The 15,768-nt window shown below is 38.1% G+C and overlaps 1 protein-coding gene across 2 annotated transcripts in view; it reads left to right on the top strand.

The window, feature by feature from the left end:
- The window catches only part of raver1 (ribonucleoprotein, PTB-binding 1), a 37,519-nt gene extending 27,704 nt beyond the window's left edge, over positions 1-9,815 (top strand). The window contains exons 6-15 of one of the 2 annotated variants that reach the window (XM_052138697.1): positions 2,126-2,220; positions 2,310-2,381; positions 2,620-2,692; positions 3,967-4,169; positions 5,758-5,836; positions 5,931-6,073; positions 6,169-6,240; positions 6,324-6,446; positions 7,693-7,758; positions 7,894-9,815. In XM_052138697.1, the coding sequence (XP_051994657.1) occupies positions 2,126-2,220; positions 2,310-2,381; positions 2,620-2,692; positions 3,967-4,169; positions 5,758-5,836; positions 5,931-6,073; positions 6,169-6,240; positions 6,324-6,446; positions 7,693-7,758; positions 7,894-8,040 (1,073 nt within the window). In that variant the 3' untranslated portion in view covers positions 8,041-9,815. The remainder of the gene's footprint in view (positions 1-2,125; positions 2,221-2,309; positions 2,382-2,619; positions 2,693-3,966; positions 4,170-5,757; positions 5,837-5,930; positions 6,074-6,168; positions 6,241-6,323; positions 6,447-7,692; positions 7,759-7,893) is intronic. The other variant, XM_052138698.1, reaches the window with a different exon arrangement.
- Positions 9,816-15,768: the final 5,953 nt, after the last annotated feature.

The following is a 15,768-nucleotide window of genomic DNA, read 5'->3' as shown; positions in this document are numbered from 1 at the left end:
TAGATTACTGATAATGCTGAAATGTGTATTTCTCAACTCAAACATACAAACTAGCAACAACAACTATAAATGCACAGTGTTTTCAAATGTAAAATATTTTAACAAAATTAAATATCTTTGCATTATTGCAAACTTGTTATTTTCTGGATATTACACCTAAATAAAATAGAACAATAAATAAGAACATGTGAATTTTCATGAAAATAAGATTGTCCAAACAAACATTCAAGCAGAATGTAACCTTTTGAAAAGGAAACTGGATATAAAAGTGTGGTCCACTAAAACTTGGGGTGTGTGTGTGTGTGTGTGTGTGTGTGTGTGTGTGTGTGTTCTTCTACTGCTATATAATATATACACACACACACACATTTTAATGTTATTTTTCATGTAAGATTGATCTTAATAATGATCTCGTTGCAAGCTGCAGACAGCGAGGGTGAGAGACGAGCGTCTCCGTGTTAGTGCGCATCAGCCGGTGGAACTTTATATCTCTCCCGGTCAGATTTGGTCTCTTCTTCGACTGGTTGAAGCAGCTCTGACCGCACAGAGAATGACAGTTTTGGAGTTTGTGCTTATTTACATGTCACACTCCCGTATTTTATTAACTTTAATTATTGATGAAATAAAGACACATCGCCAAGCCTTGATCTGTGTTTCTGTGTGTTTTTTTTCTGGCCACCTGTTCAGTGTCGGTATGCTCTGTATCCATCTTCACCTGATTTCCATGCTGCACGCCGGAAACTCGCATGACATGACCACATGTGTCACTCCCTAAACTGAGACTGACTGGTCATCTTTATTAGCGATATAGAAAATGGGCAAACGGCTCTCTCAGAGAAAATGGGCTGTCACGCCCACACATCACATGCACTTGTTTATTTAATAAAATCGCAGCATTTGCCGTCATATAATCGCACAGGCTGACATTGCGACATGATTAATCGTGCAGCACTAATCTAAACCAAGTCTGTCTAGAAAGTCATCTATCTAGCAAGTACTCATTGTATATCAAACCATTTAGGTGTATGTTCATAAACCCCTGCAGATAGAGACGCACACTCTAGCAGTCTAACACACTTGAGCAGTGCAACAAAATGAAATAGTTTATCATAACTAGCAAAGTTTGTCAAAATATTTGCTTGCCATAGTTTGACTATAGATGCATTACACTTGAAACGCAACAAAGCAATAGTTCACTATTTATCTGAATCATCATGGTAAAAGGAGCAGCAGATGTTTGATTCTCCCATATATAGCCTCTCCATGATTTGAAATGAAGTGCCCATAACTGTCACATAACACACTGGTTGTAGTGGTCTAAGCACATACCTGGTAATCTGGTAATCAGAAGGATGCTGGTTCGAGCCCCACAGCCACCACCATTGTGTCCTTGAGCAAGGCACTTAACTCCAGGTTGCTCCAGGGGGGTTGTCCCTGTAATATGGGCTCTGTAAGTCACTTTGGATAAAAGCGTCTGCCAAATGCATAAATGTAAATGAGTAAAAAGACAGTTCATCAACATGCACATGCCGAGGCAAGTTATGGTCTTAAGGCGGTGTATTCATACATGATGGACTAAGTCACACTGTGTACAACTGTGAATATTACCACTGTCTTTTATTTCAGTCTCTGTGTTGTTAACCTGTCACGTTCATGTGGAGTACGCGTTCACGTGCCGCTGGTCAGATCGGAAGTGGCATTAAGATGAGGGCTGTGAATTATTTTTCTATTCCTTAATTCAAACTTTGGTGGGTTCACAATGTATCTAACTATAGTGGGGGGGGGTTCTCGATTTTAAAAAAATAAATAAAAAAATAAAAAAACGTGTTAAAACAAATTCAAATTAATAGAAAAAAACAAGTAATTCTAAGTATAAATATTATAAAATAACTAAATATTAAGTCTATAATTGTATGCTGTACCTTTTTATCAATTATGCTTCACTGTAGTTCATTCACTTACAAAATGAATTGAAGTGTACAATTTTGTCTCTTCTGATTTCATATTTTGCTTCAAATTAAAGTTTCTAATGTTATTCATCTTCGAGCTTGTTGGTTTTGTTTGAATTCTGCTGAAAGTGTCTCACTGTTGCTCTGTTGAATGACACTCTTCTGTCAATGCACAGGCCTTCTGGGAGCTGCACCTGCGGTACCTCTGCTGGCTAACCCTGCCCTCTCTGCTGCCCTGATGCAGCTGCTGCTCCAAAACCAAGTCCAGCAGGTACTAATCCTCTCACCTTTCCCGTCAACACCCGCCAATCTCCCAGCTGCATGCATTCTAGCTCTTAATTTCTTTTTCTCCATTCCTAGCAAGCTCTTTTAGGGAACCCTCTTCTCTGGGCACAGGTTCTGCACAGCAAAGAGTACAATCTCCTCCCATGTGTGAGTGGTTACTCTGTGTGGGTGTGAGGTGGCTGTAGTTTGAGCATTGTTATTTGACCAAATCGGCATATTTCATTACGTGATTGGTCAGAATATTTTACTTTGGATTGCTGTTTATACCCCTTTTTACTTGTATTTGAATAAGTCTAAAGTCTTTTTATTTTATTTTTTAAAGGCAAGTTACCATGGTGAACCATTTTATTTTAATATGTCATGCTAATGTATGGTCCCTCCACAGGCTGGATTGCTGAGTGAAAACCCTCTGGCCTCACTTCCTATCCAGCAAGGCATGTTGGGAGAGTTTCCTCAAGGTAAAGGCTTTTTTTTTTTTTTTTTTTTTTAACTTATCTATTTTTTTTATAAATGTTCTATATATTGTGAACATTTCTCCATTTGTTACTTGCTGCATTTTCCATCCAACTATTATAATGCGCAAAAGAAATACTGAATGGAAATGCTTTTTTGTGATTTAAACTCCTAATGCACTAGGAGGAGGTGGATTTTCTAGAGTTTCACATTAAAGTGATTTGAAATGGCTTATTCGCATGAACGAGGACCTGTCATGAACTTTTGTAAAGGGCGATGGCAAATGTGCTCATCAATTTGGTATAAGTGTGTGAGAGCCTGACGGGACTGGCTCAACTAAATGCCCGACCATGGCACACAATTATTCAGATGTAACCCTGGTTAGTCAATAGCGCTTCACCCACAGATCGTCATTAAAGTGGGTCCTCGCAATCTACTCGAACTGTTTTGAGCATGGGCACTCCCAGGTGTTTGGGGGCTGTTGGGGAATGGGAATAGCCATTTGAGCCCTCATTATGTGAGCTACTGCACTTATTCTGCGACGTCTCCTGGCAGCATTTAATAACATAAATTACAATTGCTTTATTACACCAAATGCAACTCTCCCCGAAGCAAAGAGGTCATTCAGCTGCTCCATGTCAAAGCGGGGTCCCTCAAGATAATGGGCATTTACAGTTCATGGAAACACACAATGTTTTGCATTTTCTTTAGTCAAATTTTCAGAAATGTGCATTAAAAATGTGAAACATTTTGATGGAAACCCAGCTCCTTTCTTGGGGCAGGTGTGTAGTATCTGAAATATCAGGGACAGGGCCATAGCAATCATACTTTTATCATATTTATTATTGATTGAGTTCTTTTGTGCTTTTTTGCTGTTCAACTAAAATAATTGTAACCGGCCAAATAAAACGAGGACTTAAGACCGATGCTTGAGCAGAATGTGGTACTCCTTCTGTGACTAGCCTTTCAGCAAGGTAAATGTTCTGTCACTTCATTAATATTCATATGCAAAGCTGATAAGGGCTGCCCCTTCCCCCATATATGGAATACACATTTTCTTCTACTGCTATAAAATCTTTTATTAGCTAAGGAGTACTTGAGTGCTCCGGATGATTTGTCATATTAAAGATTGTTGTACACCAGGTAATTGTTTAAATCTATTCCATTTCCAGCTATTGGTACAGGCACCTGACATTTCAAATGACAATCTGCCTAAGCAAAAAAAATATTTTCAAGGAGTGGAACCTTTAATGTGGCATTTTAAATTAATTTCATTCAGGAGGTGTTGCTCAAAGTTTGGGCTTGCAGAATGAGCCTCTTGGCCCCATCAAACAACCATCCCTGGGCCGACCACTAGGCAGAGAAACGGACGCCCCAACCACCCCAATCGGCTTTCCCCCAACACCCTCTTCTGCATTGCAGGGAATGAGCATGTCCCTACTGGGTGGCATGTTCGGAGCAGATGGGTCAACTCTTTCAGGGGTGAGTTACCTATGGCGATTTATTTTCTAGTTCTCCTTGGCTAATTTGGTTTTGAGCTGTTATTTTATTCTGTTAAGCTGTCTTCAGACTGTTGCAAAACCATCTTAAGCAGGGTTACTTTTTGGACTTGGGAGATTTTTGTATTTTTATATACTTGTATATATTTTTATCATAATTCATGATTTATTTGCAATGACTTTGCTCGTGGTGTACATGCACATCAATCTGCTAATAACTACCAAAAATAAGCATATTCCAAAAAAAAAGAAAAACAAGTGTTCACATGAGATTTAAAATAAAATGATTCTCTGCTTTTTACTTCAAAAAGTAAATAGTCATGCACATGGCATTATAGTACATTGGATAAGCCAGTAAGAAGAATGCTGAAAGGTATTACAACACTAAATCAGGGTGATGGGCAAAAATCTATTTGTACTGATCGGTTTATACTTGTACCGTTTATGGCCATACCCCAATAAAAGAACATGATTTTAATGCATTAACATGACTTTACATGTTGTTGGATTATTAAGCATAATTGATTGGCTTGGGATCAATGCCGTTTTCATGTATCTGTAATCGATAGGATTTGTATTTTTTTAGATATAAGTAGGGCTGCTCGTTGTACAATAGTCTTTGTCTTTCAAAACATGTCTCAACACAATTTTGGTAAAGTGTGAGCAGCAAGGTAAATTAAAGTGGGTCACACACCAGATGCATCTGGCGAACAACGTGACTCGTTCTAAAATTTGAAACCATTATTTTTGAAGTTGCGAATGTACACGCTGTGTGCTCAGTTTCTGGAGGCTGTTTAAAAATTCTGCAGTGCTACGGAGCTCAACTTTTTCCATTTAAATTCACCCCAAATCATTATCAAAGGTCATAGATTATTTACGCTTGTCATTACTGGATGATATATTGTAAGTATCTTTTAGAGAGTCTGCACAATGTATTTCCATTTGCAAGTATGACCTATTCAGTGCTACATACTGGGAAATTGCATAATAAACGTTACCATTTCTAATCGTTCAGTTTGTAGTTACACTAGTTTTATACACAAACCTGCAAACTTATCACTTTGAATTCTTGAAGTACAAAACCCTTCGTAACTTTGGACTGCCGACATCTCATAATGTGTGATACCCGCGCCTTGTTCATGTTGCTGTCCAGCTTCAGTAAATGTTATGTCGCCCACTTGTAGTCTCCCAAATCTATTACGCAAGACTATGAATGGAATGCAGCTGGCAGTGAATTGAAGCCACAGAAATTGGACTAATTTAAATGTCGATATTGATGCCTCATGTATCAATAAAAGAATGTGCTGATCATTAAACAATATTTTATGACATCCCTAATAATACATTTGAATAATTGCATGTAAACCTGTTTACTATATTAGTTAAATTTCCCAAAGATGTGGAGTTGAGTAGTTGCTTCATCCTTTCTTGGCTCTCAACTTGTGTGCATGTAAAAACTGCATTAGAGCATATATATATATATATATATATACACACACATGCATGCATACACACACACACACACACAGTGGTTTGTTTATATTCAGAACTTGATTATTATCTCTGCAAAGGTATCCATATTGGGTGAGCCTCCTAAAGAAGTACCCCAGAACCCTTTTCTCAGTGCTCCTAGCATATTCCCATCTTCAGGTAAGTCTACCAGTCGTCATGTTTGTTTGCACTTGTAAAGTGAAAAAATAAACAGTTGTGTTGAACTGCCTAAATCAAAATATTTTTTGTGAAGGTGCTAGCACAAGGTCCCACCCCTACAGGAAGAGGACAGCACTAGGCAGCACATCTAACCAACGCTCAAACAACAGCATCCACCAAAATTATAGCCTGCGCTACCAAGAGTCTTATACACCAGAGTTTCCACCTTTGCACCAGGTTAGTTCATGTATTTTAACCACGAACTTGAATTAACCGCATCACTGACCCATACTGCCTGGATGTTTTGTAACTGTTTTGCACTTCATTTAAAGGACCCCTTGGCTCACTTATATGAGCGACAGGAGGCTTTAGAAAATGCAGCAGTTTCCAGCTATGGAGAGCAGGTATGACATTCCAGCATTGCCACTACCAGATTCTGTTCAAACATCAGGCAAATGTTAAATCATTATTCTCTCTTTTTATCTAGCAGTCCAGACATGCAGGCTTCAGTGATTCAGGGTCTCATTTCAGCTATCCACCCAGCCCTACTCAGTCCTCTCATTTCAGTTTTGGAGTCCCTATGAGCATCCCCTCCACCCAGCTCAATAAGGTACATTTTCTTTTTATCTATCTGCAATATTGTGTCATCTAATGTTATTCAGCCTCAGAAGTCAAGGCAAATGTCCAAGAGTCAGGTTGCATGGAGGTTTGTTTTACAAGCTATTGCACTGGCCATTTCAAAGTACTATTTGCTAAGTTTGCAAAATTTGTAAGGATATAGAATCAAAGTTTTGAAAGCTTTTCAAAACATTATCAGGCAGTTAACGGCAAGTAGAGCAAGCATCACTATCCTTTTTTTACCATTAATTCTCCTCCCTGATTTCTAGCAAAAAATGACTTAAATATTGATCTGTTTCTCACCCACACTTATCACTTGTGAAAATTAGATTTAGCTACTGGAGTTATATGGATTACTTTTATGCTTTGCTTTGAGTTTGAGTTTTGGTCACCATTCACTTGCATTGTTTGGAGCCACAGAGCTGAAATATTCTTCTAATAATCTGTGTGTTCTTCAGAAGAAAGAAAGCCATACTTATCTGGGAGGGGGAGTAAATGATGAGACCATTTTCAGTTTTGGGTGAACCTTCCCTTTTAAGAGTTGAACGTTCAAAGCAGTGTGGACCTTTTTTTTGGATTCTTTTTAGAGAATTTATGTTTTTAGGCCCAGAACTGCCCTTTTATTCAATGGTGTCTTTTGAATCATTTGGCCAAATAGTTCTGAGCACAGTGAGTAATGGTTCCAGTAGCATTTCCACTTGAGCACAGTTCTGTATGATACGATTACAAACCATGCATGGTTGGCTTACCGTACTTGACTGTGCTGTTGGTGTGCCTTATCCTGATTTCCCAGCACCATTATGGAAAAAGAAACCTTAACCATGCCAACAAGCCTAGATCAGTAGGAACAGTAATGAGGACCTTTTGGCCAGATGGTAGAAAAGGGGCAAATAAAAAGTTCAGAATGGTTCCAGTGTTAAAGGGGTAAATCTGGACCAGACTTAATGGTAACAAGTCAAAAGTCCAAGTATAAAATGTATTTAATACTGCACATTGATTCCTTTTAGCGGTTTAAAGGAGCAGGACTTGTTTGGATCACAGAATTGGCCACAAGCCCAAGGATCACTTATCTGAATCCATTTCAAAACTCTTTTGATTGCATTTTCTGCAATTATCAGAAGTGTCATCTTTCTGACACTCCTATTCTTTTACAATAATTTTAAAAAAAAATTGAAAAACAGAATGACTGCTAAGTGGCTCAGAAATTGTTATAAGTTTTTTTTTTTTTCTCTCTACAGGCTGTAGGAATGCCACCAATCACTCATTCCAGCCTATTTTCTGCTGCACCTGATGCTGGAATGAAGGTAGGCCATCTTCAGCCTTGATGTCTGGCATCTATATTTACTCCTTGTCAATTATCGCATAAGCGTTCCAGGAACCTTTCATTGGTTATTTTTAGTGTGGATCTTCAATTCCTTTTTATTTATTTCTCTGTTTAGACTCCCATTGGTAGACAGAAGCGCCTTTTCTCCCATCTCATCCCATCTCCAGAGCCCAGTCCAGAGGGTGGCTATGTTGGCCAGCACTCTCAAGGTCTCGGGGGCCACTACGCGGACTCCTACCTAAAACGCAAGCGCATACTTTAACCAGCATTTAGGGGCTTCCTAAAAACTACCAGCAGATCCCTGAGGCTCTTATTACAATGTGTTCGGTCATTGGATGATTGGTTAAGTTTGTGTATGTAATTTCAATGTGTTTGTAAATAGTCATTTTATTTTGTTATTATTTGGCTTTTTTTAATTTCATTTTAATTTTTTTGTAAACCCAAAGATTCAACAGAAAGGAAACATGAATGGAAAGGGTTCCCTCCCTTGTTGGTCAGAATAGTTCAGTTTTGTAGGCTTTATTAATTTATTTTGAGTTTATTTTTGATGTGAATTACGCAATATAATAGACTTTTTTCAGCTATGCCTCCTTGTCAGTTGTGTATATAGTTGTTCAGTTGTCTAAAATGGCTCCCCCACTCCAAAGATTTACACATTTACTAGTGCCGCCAAGCCTAATATTCTTGAATATTACAGATCTGTGTATAAGATATATTAGCCATGTATTCTGTTCAGAAAGCACTGCTAGGTTTTTTTTTTTTTTTTTCATTTTTCCTGAAATTATTTTTTACCCCCCCAACCATGCACCATATTTGTGTTGCACTTCTTTCATCCCTCCATCAGGGTTTTCTGAGCAGAATGTTTAACTGTTGCACTATAATGGATCATGTATTTTTGTCCTGATCATCCTCTTCTCACCTGTAATGGTCTATTTCAGCCTTGTTCATGTGTTTTGCATGCTGTCCCTCTTTCCTCCTTACTACCTGCATTGTTTGAGCGCCACACTTTGCGGTTGCAAAGAGTTGGCATTTTGCAGTCACATGAAGCCCCAGTTTGTTGGAGATAGAATATGGTGAGCCGTGCTTAAAGCACAGTATGCCTGCTGTTGCTTTGTAAATCCCAACACAACTCATGCCCATGTCTTGCTCCTCCATATTTCCCTTCCTCTGCATTCCAGCAGAGGGAGCCAGATAGCTTTTAAAGGGGCAGTTCACACAAAAATGGTCACCTTTTCCAAACCATTAAGGTTAAGTAAACGATATTACTTTTTGTTGAACTATCCCTTTAAGGTGGCACTGCTCCATATGACATTGCAGACTTACACCTGCATTTTTTTTTTTTCCTTATGTCTTTTTAAATGCAAGCCAACAGTCTGAAGCAGGCCGGACCTGTGCCTCAGCGTGACATTCATTTTACCGTCATAACTGTGACTACCTTTCCCCTCTTGTTTACCCAGAGGGGGGCAAGAAGCTTCTGCAGACTAGAATGTGACTGACGTATGATTGAGTACTTTGTCTGTGTGGGTGTGACTTATTAATCTGGTTGACATTTTTATTTGTGGTACGCATTACCTCTGACTTGTGCTACATCTTACAATGGAACCCGGAGTTACTCGTGTACTAAAAATCGCCGTCTTTACCGTAAACTCTTCCCACTGTGAGCCTTAACTACATAACTTTTGTTCATTTGCGGTGTACATGCTTGAGCTTGATTTACATTTCTTCTCTGGAGTCTTTAACTTGTGTTCTTGTATTTCTTCTAGTCTGTAATGATATAAAAATGGCTGCTCTTTATTTTATTTTTTTGTGTATATATTGGAGTGAAATTGCACAGTGCTGTATCTTGTAAATGATTTTTCATGTGTGGTAAGAGCTGCTGTTGTGTAAAATGAACAGGCTTTCAGATTATTAATCTGTTAAATGAACTCCTCAATCAATCTTTCCTTTTGTACAGCTCTGTTTTTGTGACATTTGAACAAGTAAATGTTATTTAAGTTCGCTTTAATGGAGTTTTGTGGTGAATTAAATATGCATATACTACACTGAACAAACTGTTTAGCATCTGCTCTTAAATTCAGAGTGAAGTTCAGGAATGATTTAAACAAATCTCTGTATAAAATGTGTACATCTTTTAAAACATCACTCAATATGAAAATGTTTAAAAAAAAAAAAAAAGCAATATAGCAAATATAGATATTAGCCTTTTATGTAAAAGCACTTATGCATATACTAATATTACGTAAATTAAAAGCATCTTAAAGCTGAATTAAGACCGCTAAACAAATATAAATCTAAAGTAGAATTGTTGATTTTAAAGGTGCATTCCGCAATTCCTGAGAAACACTGTTGATATTCGAACTGAACTCCCAAAATAAACACGGCCCTCCTTTTCAGTGCTCCTTTTGAAAGCTCTGCTCTCGACTTATCATAATACTTCATTTTTAGTTTATATTCATCTGACCTTTTTCCTCTTGGTCTGTTTCTCATCCATTTGTCCTCCCTTGGAGTTTCTCACTCTGCCCCCATCCTGTGCATGCACAAGAACCACCACCTGTTGCTGATTGGCTGGAGTAGTCTTGTGTGGATTGGTCCGATCCATTTAGTTTTTGTCCCAGTTACAGAGCCAGGGCTGTGTACTAGATTTGTGTATATATATATATATTTTTTTTCAGCCCACCCAGTGGGACAGCTTGCAGACTGTTAGCAGATATTTGCAGAATTTGATTTGTTTGTTAGAATAAGTGGTTTTCTTATAAATGTATGTCTGCATATGTGGACAGTGGGACTAAGTTGTGAAATTTTAAATACCAAACTATAGAAAGTAAATTTATTTTTCCAAGTGTTTTCCAGAAGTGTTGGTTATTCAAGTTTTGGAGAGGTTACAGACGTTACATAAGAAATTGGCATAATTCGGTTTCAAAATAATTGTCTATGAATCTATGTACTGATTACTGTTGTCCCATGTCTAAAGTGTGAGTGGTCCAAACACATCATCTGCAGCCTGAAACTGAACATTTGGTCTGATTTTAGGAGTGAATGCGCTTAGCTGCATAGAGGAATGTGGAATGTTCCAATTGCTTCCTATTTAGTGAATGACCTCCAGTATGATGTCTGTCTGCACTGGTCTCGGAACAGTTCGAAATGCACCTTATTTTCATCCTAACTCCATATAAAGCCTCTGAAAGCAAAATTTTTCAGCTTTTGAATGAAACCACTGATTCTCAATGTGAAAATGCACAGTAAATATAGGAATGCATTTATTAATCTTGATTAATAGAACCGTTTTAGTGATGGCTAAAAATATAACAATGTATATTAAAATGACCCACAGATGTGTTCACTTTTAAGGGAATAATGTCAGAAATTCTGTGTGTGGACTGCGCACTGACACGTAAATGTTTTTTAATGCGGCATAGCAATCGAAACTAGAGATGCTACTGTTTGCACCCAAACGGGTTTAATAAAATAATTTGCCAGAGGCACTTTTGTTTGCGCTGTGTATCCTCTGACACCTCTGTTGATCTATCCAGGAGGTCTTTGGAACTGATAGTCTTCAATAAAGGATGTTATTTTGGTTTGGGCCAAAACAGTTACTCTTCATGGGCCTCAATGAGTTTGATAAGCACTGAAGACCACACAACCCATTCCGCTTCATCTGAAAACACATTTTCTTCTATCCCCTTGGCCTCAGATGTTGCACTTTTCATTGACGAATGGTCAAGAGAGGAGGGGAGGACTGGAAAATGACACAAGCCTCACTCCAACACCCATTGCTCACATGAGAACCACTGGCTTCACATACTGCACCCAATATTAAATATTCTATCACCTACTCACCCACACGCTGTTTCATTACTTATGATTTTGTTTTTATTTCATGGACACAAAATGAATTTAGCAGGATAGCAACCCTGATTGTCAAGCTCAAAAAAGAAAGTCCTTTGAAATATATTTCAAAGTTTTCTAAAGCTGTATTATGACTTTGTATTGACTGAAATAAGTTGCAGTTTTTACTTAAAAGTTTGTCTTCTGCCATCGTTCCCCTGGTGCACTCACCATTTGTTCATCATTTTAGTATTTTTCATGATTCTACTTGTTTAAAACTGGTGTGATCACAATCCCCACAAGAACCCATTTTGAGTTCAAATGAAGTTTCTTAAGAATTGGATTCGAGTTGGAGTTAAGACCCAAAACAAGACTAGACCCCTCAAAAGATCAAGTCCAAGATTTGTTGGTATAAGAACCATACTGTTGATTTTAACAAACTAACATAGATACATTTTATAATTTACTGTATCTATTTCAAATGATGAGCTATACTAATGTAACGTTTAATTGAATGACTAGTGGACCGGCTAGAAGATGTGGCTGTGTACAGTGGCCAAGCAGCCATGATTAAAAATCACTGCTATATTTAAAGCTTCCTAAATATAGTTCTAAGCAAAATACTTTGTGTTGATAGACCATTGATATTCCCATTACTTAGTAGGTCCCATGGTGGCGTGGTTACTCACCTCAATCTGGGTGGCAGGGGTCAAATCTCAGTTGCCTCCACTTCTGAAACAGTCAATCCACGCATTTTATCACATGGCTTGAAGTGCATGACCCATGGAGACTCACAGCATTCAACCTCCCTCTCCCTTTAAGCTTTTATTCCCACTTGCACTCCTTTGAGCCACCACCACTTTCTGAAAGCCACCCATGATTGCATTGAGGTACTCCTGAAACATCCTCCTGTCTTTTTATGGGTGCTGTCCAAATAAACTGACAATAAGTCTTATTAAATATGCAGATTAAAGTAGAATTGATTAAATTAATATACCCGTAACTCAAACCTTAATCCTGGCCACAAGAGTTCCACGACCAAAACCGCATTCTTTCAGTTACTTCTTTGAATGGATACATTTGAGTAGTAATTACTAACTAACTAACCCTAACAGTACTGAGAACAAGACAGCATTATTTACTGCTTTGCAAATGTAGTATTTCATGGAAATGAACCACATGGTGGCACTTGCATCACCACAATTTGGCAAAATGGGTTCGAATATGGGTTGCAAAACATTCTAAACTGATGTGCTGATTTCTCAACTGATCATTTTGGCCTCATCATTGGGGTTTCACAGAGATGTTTGGCCCCCTGCTCTTCTATATCTTAACCAGATCACTAAGAAGGGTCTTTCAATCACATCTTGTACATCTTTTTCCATTGACACTCAATTGGATGTCTCATTACTGCTTTTTTGTCTTGGCTGCTTTATTTGTCTATTTGTTTTTTTGGAAAAGATCTCTGACTTTTCAAACTGAATTCCTTCCCATTACCTCAAGCTTAATTGTGATAAGACTCAGCTCCTCTTTTTCCTGGCCAAGAACTCTGACCAAATCTGTATCTGAGTTGAAGGTCACACAACTTGCCTCCAGCTATGTTTAAACACTTGGTGTCAAATACTCTCAGCTTCACTGATGTGTATTGTATGCTAGGATGGCTGAAGCTGGGGGAGTCCACCAGTTCTCTTTGGCTGGTTGAAACACAACTTTCGGGAGTCAAGAGTGCACATGTTTTTATCAGTCCTCTGGGAAACAAAGTTTTGTTTACAGGTCAGCAGGCTGCTTCAGTTGTTGTTGAAATTGTGTGAGGATCATAGCATTGAAGCTGGGAAAAGATATTCAAGAGGTTTTTTTTGGGAGAAAGTTAATAGGAAGTAAAGGAGGTCCTTGAGCTTGATATGTATATTACACTTTTTTGCAGAGTTTCTCAGTTCATATTACCCGTTAGGAGGAATTTCTGATTAGAAAGTCTCCTCACTTTTTCTTCAGAGATTTTTCTTTTACCACCCTGCTCAGAGATTTAAAAGACATTAACAACTTATGTATTTTGCAATATTGAGGCTGAAAATATGCTTTTTTATTGCATTCGTATGAAGTTATTTCTGTGGGAGCTTGAAATTAAGGACACTGCTGGTGTTATTACTCTTCCATGATAGATCCTTAGAATACAAAATTTGTTCTTAAAGGAATATTCCAGGTTGAATACAAGTTAAGCTCAATCGACAGCATTTGTGGCATAATATTGATTACCACAAAATAAAATGTTGTATTGTTCCTCCTCTTCATAAAAAATAAATAAAAAATAACTTACAATGGAAGTGAATAGGGCCAATCCATAAACATGAAAATAATCTAGTAAATCTGGATTCATCAGACCACATGACCTTTTTGCATTGCTCCACAGTCCAAATCTCTATGCTCACTAGTAAATGGAAGTAATTTTTTTCCGATTAGCCTATGAAATGGCTTTCTTGTGGCCACACAACCGTTAAGTCCCAATCTTATAAATTCTCATCACATTGTGCATGTGGAGATGCTCTTACTTTCACTATTAAACATCGCCGTGAGTTCTCCTGTTGATTTTTTTTATGATGTGACTTCAGTGTTTTAGCGATCACGATCATTCAAGATTTTATTCTGACCACATTTCTTCCATGACGCTGACGGTTCACCACTACCCTTCTGGGTTTTAATAATCCGTTGGACAGCTCTTAAACCAATTCTAGTGATTTCAGCAATCTCCAATTATTCTTTGCCAATAATTTGCTCTTCTGAAACACAGTGACATCTTTTTCATGACCACGGTATACATCTTCTGAAATGGTTGTTTAAGAAATGAGAAGCTACACACTGCCTCAGTTAGGGTTAAAATAATTGTTGCCAGCTGAAACATTAATTACTGCAATAATGATCCAATCCAGTGTTGCTAACTTGTTTCAATGGAAAGTAGCTAAAGCCTGCTCGAAAAGCCACTAAATGTGGCTAGATGACGTCATATGCTAATTAACATATCTGTGATGTCACAGCATCTCATTTGCATTTTACATAGTGTCCGCCCTTTACATGTGTTTGGTTTTCTGTGTTTACCGTACATACTGTAATACCCTATTAATTCCCTATATCAATCACTCAGAGAGAAAGTTAGAAGCGAAGGTAACTTATCTTTTCTCTCACACAGCGTTCAGCCATAACAAACCACTATGTGCATATTTGCCACAAAAAAAATGCATATTTACAAAAATAAGTAAGTGTCTGAATTCAGAGTGTTCAGAAACAGGAATGAACAACAGTCTCCTGTGATTAAGTGCATGAAAAGAATAAAAATACAACTCAAATTAAAGTAATTAAAGTTAAAACTAAAGGGGAGCAAACAATACAGATTCGTGATTCGTCAATGACAACGCTGTTCGCACATGCGCAGCTCATTCACGTCTATGTCAGCTGCCGTGCGGTCAACTGATTGTGCTGCTCCGCCTTATCGCCTGCTCACCTCTCTCTCTCTCTCTCACTCACTCTCTCACTGAACAGAGTAGACGCAGAGAGAGGTGTGCCTCTCTCAGCACGCCTGTGAATACCTGCGGCACTCTGCCTGCCATGCTGATATACGGACACAACAGCACTCTTGCTGGAAGACCTATGATTTTGGAGGCCCGTGGGCAACTGCCCAATTGGCCCTATGGTTAATCTGTGCTTGCTAAGGAGTCCTGAAACAGATGATAAGGCACCTAGAGAGCCTGATCTCAAAATCAAGTCAGTTTGGGATTTCATGAAAACTCAAGAAATTGAGACAGTTCTCCGAGATACTTGGAATAACCTATTTGCCAAAAACCTTGAAAAACTGTGTGCAAGTGTACCTTGGAGAATTGTTGCTGTTTTAAAGACAGGGTGGTCACACCAAATCACAACTGTATTTCTGTAGACAATTTTGCCAAATTCAATAATACAACAAAACAATAAAATAAAAATACAATAAAATCTGCAACGCTTCCTGTATGCACTAATAATTGACAACATGCAGAACATAGTGGATTATAGTTTTTCTTTCATTTACCACGTCTAAGCATTCCGGAGTGGAAATTAAATACACTTTTGAAATTCTGTCTTTTCCAAGGCAGTCCAGAACAGAAAAAATTTCAGAAATTATATATATATATATATATAT

Source organism: Xyrauchen texanus, chromosome 12 (genome assembly GCF_025860055.1).
Source record: "Xyrauchen texanus isolate HMW12.3.18 chromosome 12, RBS_HiC_50CHRs, whole genome shotgun sequence".
NCBI lineage: Eukaryota > Metazoa > Chordata > Actinopteri > Cypriniformes > Catostomidae > Xyrauchen > Xyrauchen texanus.
The sequence above is the reverse complement of the archived record's forward strand: the minus strand, read 5'-3'. Positions and strand labels throughout refer to the sequence as shown.